The sequence below is a fragment of the Aethalodelphis obliquidens genome, unplaced genomic scaffold, assembly GCF_003676395.1.
Source record: "Aethalodelphis obliquidens isolate GAN/ISIS:26980383/991018 unplaced genomic scaffold, ASM367639v1 scaffold2, whole genome shotgun sequence".
Lineage (NCBI taxonomy): Eukaryota > Metazoa > Chordata > Mammalia > Artiodactyla > Delphinidae > Aethalodelphis > Aethalodelphis obliquidens.
In genome coordinates, this window is record NW_020837946.1 from 64457066 (window position 1) to 64476643 (window position 19578).

Below are 19578 nucleotides of genomic sequence, written 5' to 3' on the forward strand. Positions count from 1 at the left end.
AAAACCAGGGGCAACATATATCTTACATTAATTAATGCAAACCAAAAGAGAGAAAGAGAAGAATTCTACCTTTTTATTATTACCCCTCTTCACCAATATCCAATTGATTTATAAGCTCTTCCAATTCTATCTTTAATTATCTTTTGAGTCAATGCCCTCTTTACTCTAGAACTTCTGATCCGTTTAAGTCCTCATGTATTTAATCTGCTATTTCAGTAGTCTCCTAACTTATCTTCTTCAGTCTAACCTCGACACCATTTATATCCATCCTATACAACTAGAAAAAATGTTTCTTAAATGCATATCTATTCATCTTACTCCCCTGTTTGTTTCTTCAATGGTTTTTTATTGCCTTAGAATAAAGTAAAAAATCTTTATTATAGCATATAAGTTTTTCTCTTATCCAGCCTTTGGCTACATCTCCAGCTTCATGACTCAATTGTGCCTCATTATCTTCACAAATATACTATTTTACCTTTTGCATAAGTTGTTCCTTTCACTTAGAATGTAATTCTGTATTTATAAAAAATGATTTTAAGTCTCAGCTGAAGCATCCTCCACCCTCAGATTCCCCTCCTTGACCATCCTTCATCCAGAGTAAAGTTTATCACAACCTCCTTGTGTCCCAACGAACCTCATTTATATTTTCCATGATAGAATCTACCATATTGCACTTGTAATTATTTGTTATATGTGTTTCTCTCTGATAGAGTGAGCGTCTTGAGGGCAAAATAATATCATACTCATCATTGAATCTTTTGTGCTTGACATATGGTGAGTGGTTAATGACTATTAGCTGAATAAAAAAAAAAATAAGGCACAGACTCTGGAGTCAGCCTTCCTGAGTTAGGATCACATTTGCTCACTTTCTTGGGCGAGTTACTTAGATCTTTCATGAGTTCATTTCTTGTCAAAAAAAAGTAGGGGGCGGGCAGCTAAAAATAATGCCTATCTCAGAAGGTTATTGTGAGGAGAAAGTCAGTTAACATACGTGAAAACCTGGCTCATAAGTGCTACATTAGTATTTGCTATCTTTGCTTAACATATTCATTGCACACTTACTCTGCATCAGCTATTTTCCTAGTAACTTGGGATACATAGTAAACAAGGCAAAAAAAAAAAAGATTGAAGGAAAGTAGATTGTCTGTGGTTATGTCAATACATTTTGCCATGAATTTTTTCATTGTAGAATTAAGCCCAGAAACGAAAGAAAAAACAAATTTCAATATGTACATTTTTTTCAACCAGAGAAGTAGTGGATTTGGGGGATTTTTCAAAGAGAAGCAAAAAGGTGCCTATGCATATTATAACTCTTCTAAGTCATTCTGGCCCCTAGGACATGGACATTTCTATAGTGGCATGGCCAGAGAGTGGCTTTCTGATCACCTATGCAGTTTTTCTCTGGTTCATTGTTCATGAACTGGTACCCAGTGGAGAGTCAGTTCACAGTGATTTAATCTACTATTATACAATTCTTCTCACACTTAACTCTTTCCTAAAAGGTCCTGTTGTGTGTCTCTCATCTAGACGATAAAATAAGAATGTTAAGATTTGTAATTTATATATAGTTTTATCAGTCACAGCTCCCAGTGTCAAGCATCAGAGTCTAACTGATTTAAATAGGACAGGTACTTTGTTAAAGAGACATTTCATAGCAGAAGTGTATTCCACAGAGTCTCCAGGAATAAGACTCCAGAAATATACTTATTCTCACAGAATAAGACTTGGAGGTTTTGTAGCCAGGAACACTGCTGAAAAATGCTGCAGAACCTTCTGGAGAAGGCACCCTTGCTGCTGACATTGGACACACTCATTGCCAAAGCCATTGATACTATATAACAGATATTGCTTCTAGAATGGTTCTTTCTTGAAAATTGATGTAGCTAATCTCTGCCACCAGCCATCACCAAAACTGATTCTTCATAGTCCCTGCTTCTCATGCCATTTCATTACTTCTTAATGCAAAGACTGAGTTGGAGGTGTCTGATTGGTGCAGTCTAGTTCACAAGCTTGGGTCCTAGATACCAGCAGGGCCAGGAGAGTGAGTGTATGATATTTGCAGCTTCTTCTAGTGGAGGCTGGTTTTGCCTAATGGGGTGGTGGAGTCCCCAGGTACAGGAGGTTCAGATGTCCAAAAGAATGAAAAGTGCACATTACCTTTCCTAAGAAAGTATTATTTGCCAACACGGAGGTCTTATTAACCAAACAGAAACCAGTTAAAAACACAAGAAAAGGAATGCCACTCATTTTTGACAACAGATAACATAGTAGAAAGCTGTGTTTTCTAGAAATGTCCTATGATGAAATTGATTTGGGCTTATTTCTTGGCAATATATGCTCCATGTGACATTACAACTTCCTTTAGAAAGACTGAGACAGTACAGTTTGCCTGCTAATAGGGTCATGAAGAGTTCCTGTTATACAAACCTGCCTCCTTCATTCACTGTCCCTCTGAGCCTTTATGGTCATCAGTCTTGGTCACTGGGAGGAATACATTTTAAATCCAAGAGGAAGGAAAAAGCACCATAAAACAGATTTGGCTCTGACGTAAGCATTCCAAGATAATCCATGCAAACAAAGCATTTCAGGATAATTATTAATTATGACTACAAATTAATTACTCTGATCATTTGGGTTTTCTTCATAATGAGGAAAAATCAGGAAAAATAAAAGGGTAATTAGTTGCAATTTCACTGGTGAACGTATCTACTAGTAAAACGGGGAATGGAAAGAGATTGAAGTAGAGACAGGAACGTTGGGTTATGGGCTGGAGTTTGTCATCAATTCAAGTGAGAAATCAGGTAAGTAAATCACAGCTAATTTCAGTCTCACTTAGAATCCTCATTTGTAATCTGCTGGGGTAGAGAGTAGGGAAGCATTGAAGGAGATAGATAGAAGGAGCTACCATTGATTGAGTGCTGTTATGTATCAGGAAATATACAATGCCCTTCACACTTTATAACATCTAATTTCTTAAGAATTTTACCATTTTTAAATTCTACATGTTGATTACCCATGGACTTAACCAGTAAAAGGAACTGAAGGGAAAATGCTGTGCAAGATTTGAAAATTCCAAACATATACCATGAATATAGAAATTAACAAGAGTTCAGTCAACCAGTTGTTTTGAGTCAATGCTTTTAACACCTTAAAGCAACAAGTGATGTGCTCAACATGCACTTGTGATGTACCTAAAGTGCATTTAAAGTAGGGACAAGAAAGGAGAGTTATTCTCAACTAGCTAAGTATGCTGAAGAACTGCACTGAAATGCCTTCAAAGAATCTAAAAATTAATAATCATGTGCTGTAATTTTTATTGTATATTAATTTTTTTGAAAAAAATCACTGAGTCTTTTACCCTAATATGCTTTTCACCAGTATATCAGGTAACCACACAATTTGCTTTATTTCTTTTAGGGTTGTTGATTCAGTGAACCATCTTTTCTATCAGTATAATATCGGTCATCAAGTGCAAAGGTTTCAAGAAATATAAAAATCAATGTCAGAGGTTAGAAGGGTCTCCAAATGGAAACAAGGTTCTTACAAAAAAGGATAAAGAACGATTTGCTTTAAGTAGATGCTTAAATAGTTTCATTTTGCCTAAAAATATACATCTCCAGCTTATAAAAATTGAGCCATTTAACTCCTATAGATTTGTAGAAACAAATCAGATGAAATGAAATTTAAGGACATACCCTTTGATCTGTACTGGATTTTCTCCCAGTTACACTTATCAGTTCCAGGGCACCCACCCACTTGCTGAAGACTCATGACTGAAGATCTATAAGGATGCATCAGAGCGGATGAGATTCAAACAGGCTTTGCTAAGGAGTGATAGTCTTTAAAACTTATTTCAAGTATAGTGGTCTATGAAACAGTAAAAGATAAATACTTGATCACATATCTCAAAATTATAAGAAGAGAAATAATACTGAGCATAGGTGCCAAACACAGAGCCTATGATCTTATATTTAAGTAATTTAACCTGTATTTTGTGTGACATGATATTGTCTGTCTCACCACTATTTTTACAGGAGGAAATCAACATATTTGCATCTGATTCTGATACAGAAAAAGTAGCTCTGTATGTAAGTATCTATAATTCTCTCATCCGTATTTTTTTTCACACTCCCTCCTCCCCACAAATTATTGCTTTTCTTTCTCTATTTTCGGTACCCAGACTTGATGGTACACTTTCTCATTATCATAATCCCCTCTCTAGTAACGAAAGGCCTGGAAAACATAAAGACAGGGAAGAAAAGGAACTGAGGAAAAAAAGGAAAACTTTTTTTTGATCCTCTAAAAGAAAAACAAAACACAGAAAATATGATTGGGGGGAATTTGTTGATATTTTTAGAATAATGATACAAGATGCTTCTGATAAAAGGCTCACAAACTGAACCCCAGCCTAAAGTACTGACTTCATCGAAGCACCCTAAACCTCCCCAAACAGTATCCCCATACACTGTGCAATATGATGAATTGCAGGATCCAAGGGAGGAATTTCAAATGCCATAGCAGGATGATGTCTCTAGAAGACCCTGGTATTTACCCAAGGATAAGGAAGATGAATTGAGCACTTGGCTCCCCCTATTGGGGTCCATGTAGTGGCTGGTATATGATGTGCCCTGTCCTCCTGATGGGGTTAGAAATGAAGTAGTCTCCTAAAAAGCTGTTTCTTGGACCATGCTGGGTAGATCACTCAGGATAGATAGGGATAAAGAACAAGGACAAGAAGAGGCTGTTAGAAGGAGATGTAATCTTACTCTGGGTTCTGTGATGTTGAGATTTGCAAAGAAGCTGGAAAAAAAGAAGAATTTCTTAAACATATCTCTGTAAGGGCATGGTGCTAAGGACAGAATCTCTTAAGGCCTCTTCCTTTTCTCGGGCCTTGTGTTCTTCCAGTTTTTTTTAGCATGATAATTCATCTGTAATTATGCAAACTAATAAATAAACGAACATCCAAAAGAATAGACAAGCTTGACTCAATCCAGTCATTTTCAGAGACCCATGAAGACAGGTTTATTCTGAGAAATATGAGACCCAGAAGCAGCAGAAAGAGCTAATAATATCCTCTTATGTCAAGTGCTTACAGAAAACACCCGTTTTATAAAAGTAATCACGTGGAAAAAACATTTTGCAGATTTTACTAAGTTCTGCAAACAAAATGATTGAGTAATCTTAAGGGTTTCTTTTGTTGTTATAATTTTCCTTGCTCCTCACAAACTAGCAAAATCTCAGAACTTAAAGTTCTATGTCTTGCCATTCTATTATAAAATTTAAAAAGAAAGTAAATTTAATTAGTATATTATAAGATATTGTCTATATACTTGAGAATTCTATTAAGCGTAATTATACAAAGAGCACAGTTACAATTCTAAACTAATAGGAGACCAGATTGAAGAAGGGGCTATACAAATGTATTTTTTTTCTATTCCAACTTTCCCTAAATATCCACTCCCTCCCATAAAAGAAGACATAAAATTTGATTATGTTAAAACATCTGTGCTTTACATCTTTATCGACATCAAAAAACGTTTTCAGATCACCTGCTGAACCTCTAAGAACATGAAACTCTGTGCTCTCACTTTGTGTCTTTGAGGAAAGGGTCTAGGTGACACTCTCTCAATAACCATAGGCCCTGTGATAAGAACAATACCACTCCTTTTCTCCTAAAGCAATCCCAATTCCTTTCACTTTAAAGGAGTGAAGGGTATATCTGTAAGTATACTTTTCTTCTGTAAATGAAACTGAAAATGGATTCTATAAGAACAAATAGGTTTCAGAAACAGAAAACTCACCATTAAAAGTACCATTAAGAGAAAGAGAAACTTTGATAGTAATACTCCAATAATTGGGTAAATGTTACTACTACAACTTTTATTTTGGAGAATAAGATGAATCATAGAAAAGCAACCAATTCAAGGTTTTTTGAAAGCATTGAATCTTGCAACTCAGTTTTACTTATGAGTATTTGTACCATTCACTGAGGCCCTGACTGCCTGAGAAACTGTACTGGGGGCCCCCCTTCCTCTGGTAATGTTTCTAAACCCCTCCAAGCCACCAGGCAGATTAGCTTGTTTGCTCATTTTCAGCACAGTAAAGGAACCCAGGCAGAATGCACACATTGGATGGACTACACTGTTTCATCAAGAAGATAGAGTTTCCACACAAGACCCAGGCAAATGCTTTGCGGGTATCTTCACAGTGCGGGGTTGGAATGTGTTTCCCTTTATAATGATGCACTGGAATGGCCTGCAGTGCTGTCCCAGGGGAGGGAGGTGTGAATCCCTCTGTGCACTAGCATCTACCAACAGATTCTGCAAAAGAAGCTGAAATTGGAAGTTGCAAAGGAACCATGACTGAGACTTTATGTTCACACCTCAGTAGACAGTTAGCAATTACCATCAACTGCATTTGGGGACAGCAGAAGTTGAGAGTTATAGTGTGTGGCTCTAAAGTAATGTGATTAATGCCAGTAGATCATATAAGATAGTCTTATAGTGCTTTATAGGCACACCTTGTATCCCAGGGGGAGTCCACATATTAGTTTACCTGTGAAAGGAGCCAAATGTCTATGACCATGTTACTATATGATTTAATAAGGTTTATCACTTTATAATCATCTTATGTCTTTCAGAAATTAATATTATTTTTATGGAAATATCAAAGGTACAAACTCAAGAGACATTAGGTAACCAGATTGTATAATCCTATGAAATTAAAGTTTTTTAATGAAAGATGGCAATATTAATGAGTTAAATCTCCGTTTTAATTAATTATTGGCATATCAGTGTAGCTTAAGCTAATAAATTCATTATTTTTAGTTTATTTTTATTCTAATTGGTTTATTTTAAATGCTTTGATATGTATTTCTTTAGTTCACTTATATCACTCCATTATCTAGCTTTTAAAAAATATTTGAATATCTTTGTATATATGCAAAAAAAATCCTCACAATTTTAATACAGTCTGCCATTAACATGGGAGTTAACTGGGCTTGGAGGTACCAGTAAATTGGTCGTTTGGCTGACTGGCATTTATTATATTCACCATGATTCTTTTAAGTCCTTGATTTCTCTGTTCTCAGCAGCCCCTGTTCTATTCTTTGCAGTAGGCATCTCAAGAGAAATCTCAATAGAAATAGAAGGGCCTTGGTATCAGAGTGAAGAATGAGGTGGGCAGTGGAGAAGCCTCAGATGAGAAACTAAGAGGGGAGTGGTCATCTCTGGGATATCAAATCCTGGCTCAACCTTGAACTGCCATGCTCATTGCTGCACATTAGAATCCCCTGGAGGGCTATAAAATTCCCTGATCCCTGACCCCATGCCAGGACAATTAAACCAGAATTACCTGGGCTGCCCTAGGAGTTCCAGTGCATGACCAGAGTTGAGGACCACCTTACTGAGAGCCTAGGAGACTTAGAGGACAAGAGCTCCCACTGAGATTTCATGTCAATTCTAAATCCTTATCCAGTCAGAGAAAAGGTAGGAGGAGACATGTCAGGAGCTCTGAAGAGGTCTTGCTTCAGGTCCAGAGTGATGTAGAAACCAGCAGACAGAGGACTTATTGAAACCCACTCCTACTACCTTCCTGTACCCCAACCCAGGGAGGCCTGGGGTAGAAGCATGTAATAGGTGCTCCATAAGTACCGGAAGCCCCATTTCTAGACAAACCAGGCACATATGGGCTTTTTGGAAGCAGGAGAAGAATTAGTGGTTTGTTGGGGCTGGTAGAAAAAGCCTTTCATCCTGAGAAATACACATTTTCACAGAGTTTAGTTTGTGTTTTTGCTTTCCTCATAGTTGGGGAAAGCAGTACTAAATGCAGTTAATTGGCTTCGAATCTTGAGCAAGGACATTTTTTTACCAAATATAACTCTTTTCCATTCACCTTCTGTAGGAAAAAATGTGGGATTCCACCAAGACCTACAGAGCTATAGGAAGGTGGACACGGGTAGGAAGGGAGGAGACAGATGGAGACTGGGTAGCAGGAGGTCACCAGTTGCAAAGCATGTACAGGGATGTTAATTATAAACTAATCTTTAATTACCTAATGAGCTTCTAGGAAACGATTCTGTCTCCCCAGGCTAAAAAACTGAAAAAACAGTTAAGGTGTGAGGCACAGAACAATGCCATCCTTCTTTGTCATCTTACCTATACGTAAAATGTTTATGAACCGCATTCTACTTTGAGAATAATTACCACTGGATTATGCTTTAGTGGCAACACTACTAATGATAATAGCTGGTGTTTACTGAACATTTAATATCTGCTAGGCATTCTAGTAAGAATTTTACATGAACGGTCTCATTTTATTCTTAACACACCTGTTACTTCATCCTCATTTCACAGAATAGGTTACGTGGTTAACTCAGGGAATTCTAACCTGGGCTGTATGACTCTGGAGCCAATAGGCCTAACCATGAGTGTAAACTGCCTCATTTTGAGTGGGGTTACTTTAGTTATAACAGTCGTTTTAAAACCGTGCGCACAACTAAAAAACTTTTCAAGACACACTTTTGGTCACAACCTTGTGTGCTGATAGAGATCTAGGTTAGATTGGGGTTGTTAATAGCAATCTAGGGCCCTTGAAAAATCGTGCATGGGGCAGAAAGCTAAAGGTAGGTTTAAAACATTTACGTGAGAAATGCTTTGCAATGTGGACATTTAGCTGATAAAAATATGTTTAGTTTGCTAGAAAATAATTACGGGTCACCTTTAAAGAGTCTAAAACACACAGATGTCAGATTATATCTGTCACAACCTGTCAAAAATATTTTCTATCAGCCTAAAATTGTCCAGAGGTTGTTCCAAATCTACATAATCCTACAGAGTGCTAATGTTTACATGAGGATTTTTGCAACAGCAGATGTATGTGGAAAGATACATACTGTCTTGCAGCTCCCTACTGGTCCCCATCAGACTTGGCGGCAGGGAGTGAAGGTCAGGAATACTTTAGACTCTTGACATAGATTCAGTGCAGCCATTTTCACATGAAAGCAATTACCTAAGCACTGTATCGCACTGATTACTTACCAGATTTTTGGAGCCCCATCTGCTCTTCCCTACTTAAGCCACTTAAAATGAAAACAAAACAAAACAAACAAAAAAAACAACTCCAGAAAAGAAGATGCTTGTAGGACTTCACAATTAATACGCAAGGAGCTACTCAGTACTGTGTAAATAAAAGAGAAAGAAAACGAAGAGGAAATAAGCATGAGAGAATGAAAATCAAACCCTGAATGTGAGACTATGGCACAGAGAAGGAACGTCTTAAGACTGCTAATGGGTCCAAGGTTTGTTTTTTGGAGGAATGGAAATGTTCTAAAATTAGATTGTGGTGACACTGTACAACTTTGTGAATATATTAAACAGACATTGAATTGTACACTTAAAATGGGTGAGTTCTATGGTATGCAAATTATCTCAATAAAGCTGTTAAAAAAGAAGAAAGAGAGGAAGAAAATCTTTAAAAAAAAACAACAACCCAGAAACCATGGAAAGGGTGAGTGAAAATCAACTCTGAAAAGAGACAATGGCCATTTCATACCAACAACATCTGCTCCAGCATACTTCAAGACACACTTTTAAGGATGAGGGGATGGGTTATTTTTCTTTTTTTTCCCAAATGGAGCCTGCTGTACTGAGTGGATTAAAAATATCTCTCTTAAATGGTCCTTTCCATTCTAGCATTAAGAACCTACTGATTTTCACTGGCATAGAATTCTGAGAAATCAATCCTAAGACAAAGTCAGAAACAATGCTAATGTGATATTTCTAACCTAAATATCAACAGGACACATGCTGAATGGCTCATAATCCCTTAAGGAGGGTTGGATTTCATTCATATCTACAGGAATCAGTAATGGCTGTTTTGAAAAACAGAATCTAAATGGGTGATATTAAAAATGGGTAGTAGTAACTACCAGAGTCACCTAGTAAAGTTTTCTCCAACACATTCTTCTAAGAAGCTGAACCCTCACCCCAAACATCCTTCACCCAGGGGCCCTGACTGTTGAGAGTAGCTCCTTTTTCTAATTTACATAAGGATACTCCACAGGCTAGCAGTGATGCTGGTAACTGTTAAACAGGCAGAACCATAAAGCATAAGTTTAGAACACATAAATAGGACATCATTCCAAGTTTAAAATGTCTGGCATAAACGAATGTTCCTATATCTTGTACCTCCATTTTTCCCCCCTATTTCAGAACCTCTTTTTCAATACGTATGAAATAATCAATAAAAAAACAGAGGGACCTTTAACCTCAGAGATAGCTTAATTTTCAAAACTTGTTTAGTCCCATTGCTGATCTCCCAGACAAACTGTTTCCAAATAGCTAATTACCCTGAAATAGCTCACTTCAATACATTAGGAAGGAAAGAGGCAGACTGGACTGAATTATTACACCTTATGAAATTATTACTAATTGTGATATTAAATATTGTCAGAAATCCAAAACAAATGTTCTTTCTTTTAACTCTAATTAAACTTGATTTCCAAGCTAATATTAATTTTTATATGTCAGCAAAATAAATATTTTTCTGACCAGTGGCAGACTTAGCAGAGAGCTAAATCTCAAGTACTTTCAATAAAGACTGAAAACACCCTCAGAGCCGACAATAACTTGGGTAAGACAGAATTAACTGTCTGTCTACCAGTAAATGTTTTGTTCTCAATCCCTGCTGATAAAAGAAGTGATTTTTAGAATGCATTCAGATAGCTTTAAAAGTTTAAGTGAATATCTAAGACATGATTTTTCTGTGTTTTCCTCTCTATAACCAAATCTGATATGTATCTCAAATTTCCATTAAGGAGTATAAGTTAGTCATTTGATTTTCTAAGATACAGATGACTTTTTTCTTTCATTTTCCTACAGACTTCTGCATACAGTTCAATAAATGGTATTTACTAGTTTATCCTTCCATATATTCCCTTTATATTTTATTTATATTGCATTGCACTGTGACTTAGATTTAGTTATTCCTCATGGAATTATGGGGTATTATTAGTGTATCTAAACGTAGATAATGAAACTGAAGTTCAGAGAGGTCCCTACAGGCCCAGAGTCATGCAGATATTCAGATTTTTAGCACATGTTTTTTTATTACTCTCACACACTTTAGTATGTCATGGTCACAGAGAAGGAACTACAGCTTATAATAATAAACTATACTTGCAAGGAGCTTATAGTGGATATATATATATATATATATTTGCTGGTTTGGTTGTTTTTGTTTTTACCCAGCATTCATTTATTCTTTGTTCATAAGGGTATGCTGAGATCTTCCACGTAGCTAAACAGGTACAGAGGCCTCAGCCAATCAGCAACCTCTAGCTACAGCAATTTAGTTCTAGAGGGAGCATGTGTATTCCACTTAGAACCAATTAGATCCTGTAAGGTTTCTTTCCCTGGGGCTTCTGGGAAAAGGATTCTCACTCTTTCTCTGCATTGTTTTTACTCCTTTCTGGGGAAAACCTGGGAGAGAATGGGGCCAGCTCAGAGGAAGTGAAGCTGAGAGGTAAAAAAGAAGAAATATGATCAAGGAGATACTCAGTTTTTTAAACAAACACTTGTGAAGTGCTTATAAAGGGCCAGGCACAGTCTTAAGTACTTTACAAAAACAGCTTAATTAATCCTCTTAACAAACCTATGAGGTGGGTACTATTATAATCTTGACTTTATAATTGAGGAAATTGAGACACAGAGAAGTTAAGAAACTTGCCTAATGTCATTCAGCTAATAAATGAAGGAGGGCTTCCCTGGTGGCACAGTGGTTAGGAATCTGCCTACCAATGCAGGGGACACGGGTTCGAGCCCTGGTCTGGGAAGATCCCTCATGCTGGGGAGCAGCTAAGCCCATGCGCCACAACTGCTGAGCCTGTGCTCTAGAGCCCACGAGCCACAACTACTGAGCTCTTGTGCTACAACTACTGAAGCCCGCGTGCCTAGAGCCCGTGCTCCGCAACAAGAAAATGAGAAGCCCGCACACTGCAACGAAGAGTAGCCCCTGCTTGCTGCAACTAGAGAAAGCCTGCCGCAGCAACGAAGACCCAATGCAACCAAAAATAAATACATAAAATAAATTAAATAAATAAATAAATAAATGAAGGAGCAGGGATTTGGACCCAGGTGATCATGCTCCATCCCAGTGCTCTTAGCTACTATGCTAGAGACATACTGTGAGTCCTTAATTACATCAATGGTAAGGTAATATATGCTTCACAATGGGTTCTCAAAGAAAAGAAGGAAAGAGGGAAGGAAGGAAGAAGGGAAGGGAAGGGACATCCCTGATTTTTTGCATTTGACAATTCCCTTGGTATAAATATTATCAACATGGCTGATTTCAAGCTATTAACACAATATTATCTGGTTTACAAAATTCCTGAAAATTTAATAATCAAAGAGTTGGTACAAGCCAGTTGCTCTAGTACACCCCTGGAACTTACATCAAGCCTTCCTTCCACAAGACTGCACTTTTATGAATCTGTAATGTTCCTTTTGGTTTAAGACTCTTGTGGTTGAGTTTTTGGTCTTTTGCAATATAAAGCATCCTAACTGATACCAAGTTTCACAGATGATGAAATGCTTTCATGGAAACTGCTCTTCGTCATCTTTGACTGCCACAATCACCTCATGAGATAGACAAAACACTCATCAGTTTCTCCATCATAACTCAACAGAAACTGAGACTTTGAGGGGCTTATGAATTTGGACTATGTAGTACTGGCTACATAATTTGCTACACCCAGTGCAAAATGAAAATGTACGGTCCATTATTCAAAAATCTTAAGAATTTCAAGATGACAGCAGAGCATGAAACTAAGTGCAAGGCCCCTCTAAGTATGGAGCCCTGTTTAACTGCCCACAATGAAGATGGCCCTGGGTCTATGGGACTCAGCTGATAAATGTCAGAGGTGGTGTGTGAACTCAGATCTACAAGTCCCATAGCCCTTACACTCTATCACACCGCTTTCCTGCAAAATAAAGGATATGGAAATACTTTACCTATCTTCTACGTAGGATTTATTTAAATTATTAATGATGACTATATAGCATGTGGTTGATCAGTTTCAAGTAAACACATATACTTGATTCACTTAGAATCCTATGTTGCAAGAGCTATACATTAGGTCACAAGTATATCCAATCTTAATTTATTTATATTACATTTCCTTTAGGCAAAATTAAAAGAAATCTTACCGTAAACTTATTGTGAGCAACTTACATTGCACATTTTTTTTCTTGTTTACTTTTCAAAGCCAGAAAAAGAAAACAAATAATATTCCACATACCAGACTTTTAATCAATCTATCTGATATACTGCCCCTGACGCAACCTTACAAACCCAACTGCCTTAATAGCCACAACTTAGGCAACTCTAAATACCCTAGGGAGTTTTCTGAAAAAACAAGCAAACAAACAAACAAACAAAACCAAAAAACAAAAACAACCCCCACGTTTATCTCTGACTACAACATTTCAGAAATACCCCAGTTACTTTCTTCCTCCTGGAAAACCTGGGCCTAAGTCCAGCTGTTTACAGTGCAATTACTATTTTCCAAAGTGCCAGGCTTACTCTAATGAGTTTTATTACTTAGATTTTCACATGCAAAAATCATCACCCATGACAATATTCGGTAATATAGGACAATGGAGTAATGAAATGGGAAAGAATCTTTTATATAAGATAGCATTTAGAAGTTGTATTATGCAGTTTTATATAACATCTGGTTTCCACTACTCAATTTTTGGTGATTTTTGAAGAAAGCAGAAAACTCATCACAATACGCAGCTGAATAATGCTTCATATTTAATCTATGCAAACAAATAACAGATAGTTTATCATGAATTATAACCTAAAGGCAGAGGCTCAATGTAAATATTGTGCTCAACATTTCTATTTACCTGTTGACTGACCTAGGCTATTTAATTTTCATTTTTGTTTGAGACATTAGAAGCCAAGAGAACAAATATTCCAGTATGATTCCCTAGAAACATGGCAAAATGCTCCAAGTAAATAAATCAATACATTGATATGAATTAACCGTGATTTTTCTAAAACATTTTAAAATTACAATTCTTGTTAATGAGTAATGAAAATAAATACACCACCAAAGAGGGCAGGGATGTGTGTTTTATATTAGCACTGAAATGAAAGCATTTCAACCAGACACGATTTATCCTTTACCAATAGTAGTACTACCTGCTCAGATCTGTCCTGGTGCTGGTATTGGTACTGAGTAAAGGTGTTACAGGAAGAAGCAATTTTGTCCTTCTCAAATTGTTTCTTCACTCTGGCCAAACCGCCAGGCACTGTGCACATTTCTGATTCTTCCAGCATCTAAGACAAGAAAAAGGAAAGAAAAAGGAAATTTCAGCTTGACATCTTCTCAGGATGGGATTCTCAAGCTATTTTTTAAAAAAATGGTTGATAATTATTGAGTGGTATATTAAAAAGATATTAACATACACAATTATTTCAGGAGGATCTTATTACAGAAAACCTTAATAAAAATAAGTTCTCCATGTTGTTTTTTCCTGTATCAGTCTTTTGATATAAAGTCAGAAGGATCTTTAAAATATTGAGTTAATTTTCCTTATCTCAGATAGATTTTTATGTCTGGAGATTAGGTCTGTTAGAATGGATTTCTCTCATAATACACATAATTATATTTATATAATTATATATAATTTATATAATTATATAACACATAATTATATACACATAATTCAATTTTAATCCACAATAAAGTTGTCATTAAAATTCCAAATGTCTATATAGGTAATACATTAATAAGGATATTAAAAAACATTTGACTTATTCTAAAATGTATTTAGATCATTAAGGATGAACAAAATAGCTTTGAAGCTATTTTGGGGAGCATATTTTTATTACTATACATTAATATTAGTAAAAATAACAACTACTTAATACGTAGTGCTGAGTGATTTTCTATGTATTTACATATATTTTGTCACTTGATGCTTCTCACGTTCTGTGAGATATGGTCATTTATGGTGGGGATGTCTAAGTTTAGAAGGATTCAGGTCTATCATTGGCATTTTACAAATGAGAAAGCCTATTCCAGTAGGTGTCATTTAGAACAACCTGAATCACTGAGGAGTCTTGTCAGATATTATGCCCCTGTGGGAAGTGCAGTAATTCGAAGGCTTTGGTTTTGATGATTCAGCACATGCCCCAGCCTAGTGGGCACTCAAGCCCAGATGGGATGACAACTGTCAAGCAAACAGGCCCCAGGCCAGCCCACTTTCCTCTAAGATACATCCAGGTCCACCTGAAACTGGGAGGAGACTCAGTGACACTTCTTGCACAGGAGATCTCCTGAGGTCTGGCCTAGTCCTGACATAACCCTGGAAGCCTTGAGACCTGAGAGTAACGGAATGCCTGTGAGCTGAGGTTCCCATACCTTGGACTGTGGACTCTTGGGATCCTGCAATCTTCACCCAAATATGTAGTTCCTCAAACAAATACTAAAAATACAGCTACTAAATTGGGGTTTTCCATACTCCAAAATACTGGAGGTGAAATTAATATTCAGGATTATCCGAATTACTAGCAAATACTCAAGTGATTGCTTTGTCAAGTTCATAACCTTTCCCTAGTTACAGGGACTGCCAAATATTTAAGAATATGCACATTGACTCTATGGAAAGAAGGGATACATTCTATCAAATTCTGCAACAAACTTCACATGTAAATCCTGGTCAATTACTGTCACTTGATACATGTTAAAGTCATTAGAAATTATGGCATCTCTTTTGAAATTTAAGATAAAGAAAGGGAAGGGTGAATTAAGGCTACAATATTTCTTTTACCCCCTCTGCCATTTAATTTACATAAATGGCCTTCTTCAATTGATCATATGCAGATAATATATAAATATTAAATTACAGAAATTAAGGCAAATTTTGTTAAGAAGAAACTTACTTTTTCCAACTATAAACAGTGTCCAAATGATGTGCAAATTAATCTGGTAAGCCTCATTAATTATGCTAACGAGTGGATACTTTACTAGTGTGTGCGTTTACACAAAAATATCAGTTCCTATACTGATCAGGTTGCCTCTTATCTACTAAATGAATTAAAAAACAGATATATCCATTCATTTACTTTAGCACTGTGCTTTGGAATCAGATCATGTTACACAGGCAAAAATGCATACAGTTGATTATTTTTACTAGTAGTACAACCATGACCCCAGCCTTCCTGATGCTTCTCTCCAGCCTAAGGGAGAAAGTCCTTTGAGCTATAGTTTATTTAGTAGTGGCGATGAGGTCTTCTTGTTCAGCTCAGCTTGGAAAGTTTACATATGTAAGATGGCAGGACTTACTCAAGGAGAAGCCTATGGCCATGAGCTGGAGTGATGTTTCTTTGCTCAGACTGAGATCACTTTGCCTTGTTAACCACCATGTGCTAACATCCCAACTAATCTATGTAATTGTAAATGACCACATAACTTAGATTGCTTTGTGTCGAACCTTTTAAAAAATGTTTATCCTTATTCTATGTTTCTTATTCTTGGACACAGAAACAAGATTTGGAATTTAATGGATATGCCGATAATTATTCTATTAACGAGTTAATTTAAATACTTAATACAGAACCTACCTAATGTTATTTTAATAATAAGTTAACTTAAATACATAACACTGAAACCTAGGTAAGTATATTCCATACAGAATCAGCAATTTCCTTTACAAAGAACTGTTCTTGGTTTGTAGGGCATAATAGAAATAACAATCTGGGGAGTTGGACAGACAGTAATTCTAATCCCAGTTGTGACACTTAAAACCTTGGGCTAGAGTTCCTGAACCTCAGTTTTCTTTCCTATAAACTGGGAATAGCAATATATTTCTCACAGATTTCTTGCAAGTGTTAAAAAAGATAAAGGAAATAAAACTGCACAGTACAGAACCTGTTATTTTGTTGCCTAACAAATGTTACTTCTCCTTTCTCCTCTAGGGGGCTTCTGAGGACCGATGCCTTTTCACAGGCAGGCCTTTTCCTTTAGGTTCAACAAAATGCCATCTGCCTGAGTCTAGGACAAAGAGAAACTGATCTAGGACAAAGAGTAACTACTTCAATGTGACTGAAATATAATGGATTCAGTTTGGGGCCAAATCAGTGACTTCCAAATTTTGCACATAAAATATTTGGTTTATTTGTATAGACAGAAATTTGGTTATAAGCAATTTCCATGATTTTTTGATTGAACAAACATTTGATGCAACTGACCAAATAAGGCAGTTATTTTGCTTTACTTTAGATATTTATCAAGATTTCTCTGAGACAATATGTGTGATCATTTTTCTCAAAATATTTATTAGCTTAGGGCCAAACCAAACAGTAGGGCACTTTTTCTGGACCAAAGATGCTTTCTTATATAAGAGGAGGCAGTTGAATACAGTTGAAAGAGTACTAGAGTCAAGAGACTGGAATCTAGTCTGGCTTTGTCCCTGTCTAATTGCATATCTACTATAAATCACTGCCCCTCAATTTGTTTTGTCTGTAAATGCGCAGGAAAGAGAAGGATTATTAAATTCCTTATATGTAGAATTTCTTCAGAATAGCATTAAAATTTTAAATTTTTATATTAAATAGTGAGATAATTTAGTTTCCTTATGTGCCCAATTTAAATATTCTCCTTTTAGTACACAATAAATACGAATCATTCCTTATACAAATTTGTTTTATGGTATATTCTCCTAGTGTTTAGCAAGATAAAAGTCTTCCTAGATAAAAGATTGCTTACTAAACAACCAGTCTTTAACTAGGTATTTTCAAAGTCAGCTTGTTTCACCAAGGATCATGTTTCCAATTTAGAATACTAATTTGTAGTAAAGTTCCTTAATGATCCAGCAGGGGGTGCTATGTAAGAAGACTGGCAGGAGGCGCTGGAGGGATACTATTTGTTTTGGAAGTGATGAAGTTAACTTATGTCATTTCTGTACATTCATTCAAAATCTATGGTGCGCCTGAAATGTATTTCAATAACTATGTAAAAACTCAAATGTCATCTAGAATTGCAACATTGTTAATGAGTTTGGCACAGTCATTCTTGTCTCTGAATGATTTGTAAAGAAAAATGTTCAGGGTAGCTATTTTAGAATACCAGGCTTCTTGGCTATTCTCTCTCTCTCTTTCTCTTTTGGTTAAATGAACAACTTTGCTAATTTGGAGATTATAATTATAAAAGAATATCCTTATATTCCATTAAGCTATAAAGCTACTACTGATAAAATGACTTATCAAATCCTGTGGATTGAAGGCCACAGAATATGGAACCCAACAAATTCTTTTGAATATGACTTTATTATGCATTCGCTCTAAAAACTGGTGGTCTTACTGAATCCTGCTGTTTCCTGTAATCATAACTGGTTTAGCAGACTCTCTACATTGCTAATCTCCCTCATTTCTATGTTGATTAAGCTACTTCTAATGGATTTAGGGCATACAGAGAAACGAGAACAGCAAAAGAAATTATACTGCCAGTGAATTTAAATGAACTATACATGAGACCAAGGAGGGCAGCATGCAGATCCACATTATTAAGATCTGAAATTAATTCCCAACCTTCCCAAGGAGAATAGCTATAGGTTAAATGATAATTATGGCAGTAGTAACACATTTATACAGTGCCTTATGGCTTACACGTAAATGATCTCTTTTACTCTTCACGGAGACGCTCTGCAGTAGATGTTTTTTTTTCCCATTTTTCAGTTAAGGAAACTGAAGTTCAGAGAAGGGTTAAGATAGTAGCTCAAGTTCACACAACTAATAAGTGGCAGAGCTGAAGCTTAATTTCAGATACTCTGGATTTGATACACACTATTTCTGTGTTTTTTCTACTTTATCCCATTGTCCAGTAGTATTCTTATATTGCAATGTAAAGGAGGCATATGAAAGGCAGACAAGCAGCCTGCCTAATGCAGAAGCACTAGAAGCAGCTTACGTTGGTGGAGAAGCTGCGGCAGTCTCCCTTGGAAACAGCTGCCTGGTACCTCGCCATCCGCTCCTTCAAGGACACCACCTCCTGGAGGTCTGACACACCCTCTCTCTGCGCAGCACTGTCTTCTGCAAATCCACTCGCTGGCTTACTAGGGCCAGCAGTCACTGAAAACAAATGTAGCATCGTTTCAGGTTTTGAAAAGAAAATAGCATCATCTTAGGAACAGTGAAGGCACTTAAAACATCTGGTCTCGGAAAACAGACTGTAACATTCCATGGTATTTTCCAAGTTTCATGGTCACCCTCTTTTTTTCAAGCTTTCAAGCAAAGCTACAAAATGCCTACACAGAAGCATATGCTTATGCAAACAGCAAATTAAAATATTGTCCCCACTCCTACTCCTGCAATTATTCTGATGAACAATAGGTATTTATTAAGAGATACATAATGTTAATGAACATTTCCTGAAGCATTGTGTTGGAGTTATGCTAAATGCTATAAAAGCATCATCTCATTTACTTCTCTAACATCCTCATGAGGTAGGTTCTATTATTTTCTAAAATTTTTAGATAAAGAAAATGGAGAGTCAGAATAGTTAAAAAA

General features: G+C 36.4%; 1 protein-coding gene across 3 annotated transcripts in view; it reads right to left on the bottom strand.

Moving 5' to 3' along the window:
- Positions 1-19578, bottom strand: part of XIRP2 (xin actin binding repeat containing 2) — a 294698-nt gene that overhangs the window by 26936 nt on the left and 248184 nt on the right. For all 3 annotated transcript variants that reach the window (XM_027129230.1, XM_027129233.1, XM_027129235.1), the window contains 2 exons: positions 18980-19140; positions 14209-14346 (listed from right to left, as the gene is read on the bottom strand). In XM_027129230.1, coding sequence (XP_026985031.1) covers positions 14209-14346; positions 18980-19140 — 299 coding nt within the window. The remainder of the gene's footprint in view (positions 1-14208; positions 14347-18979; positions 19141-19578) is intronic.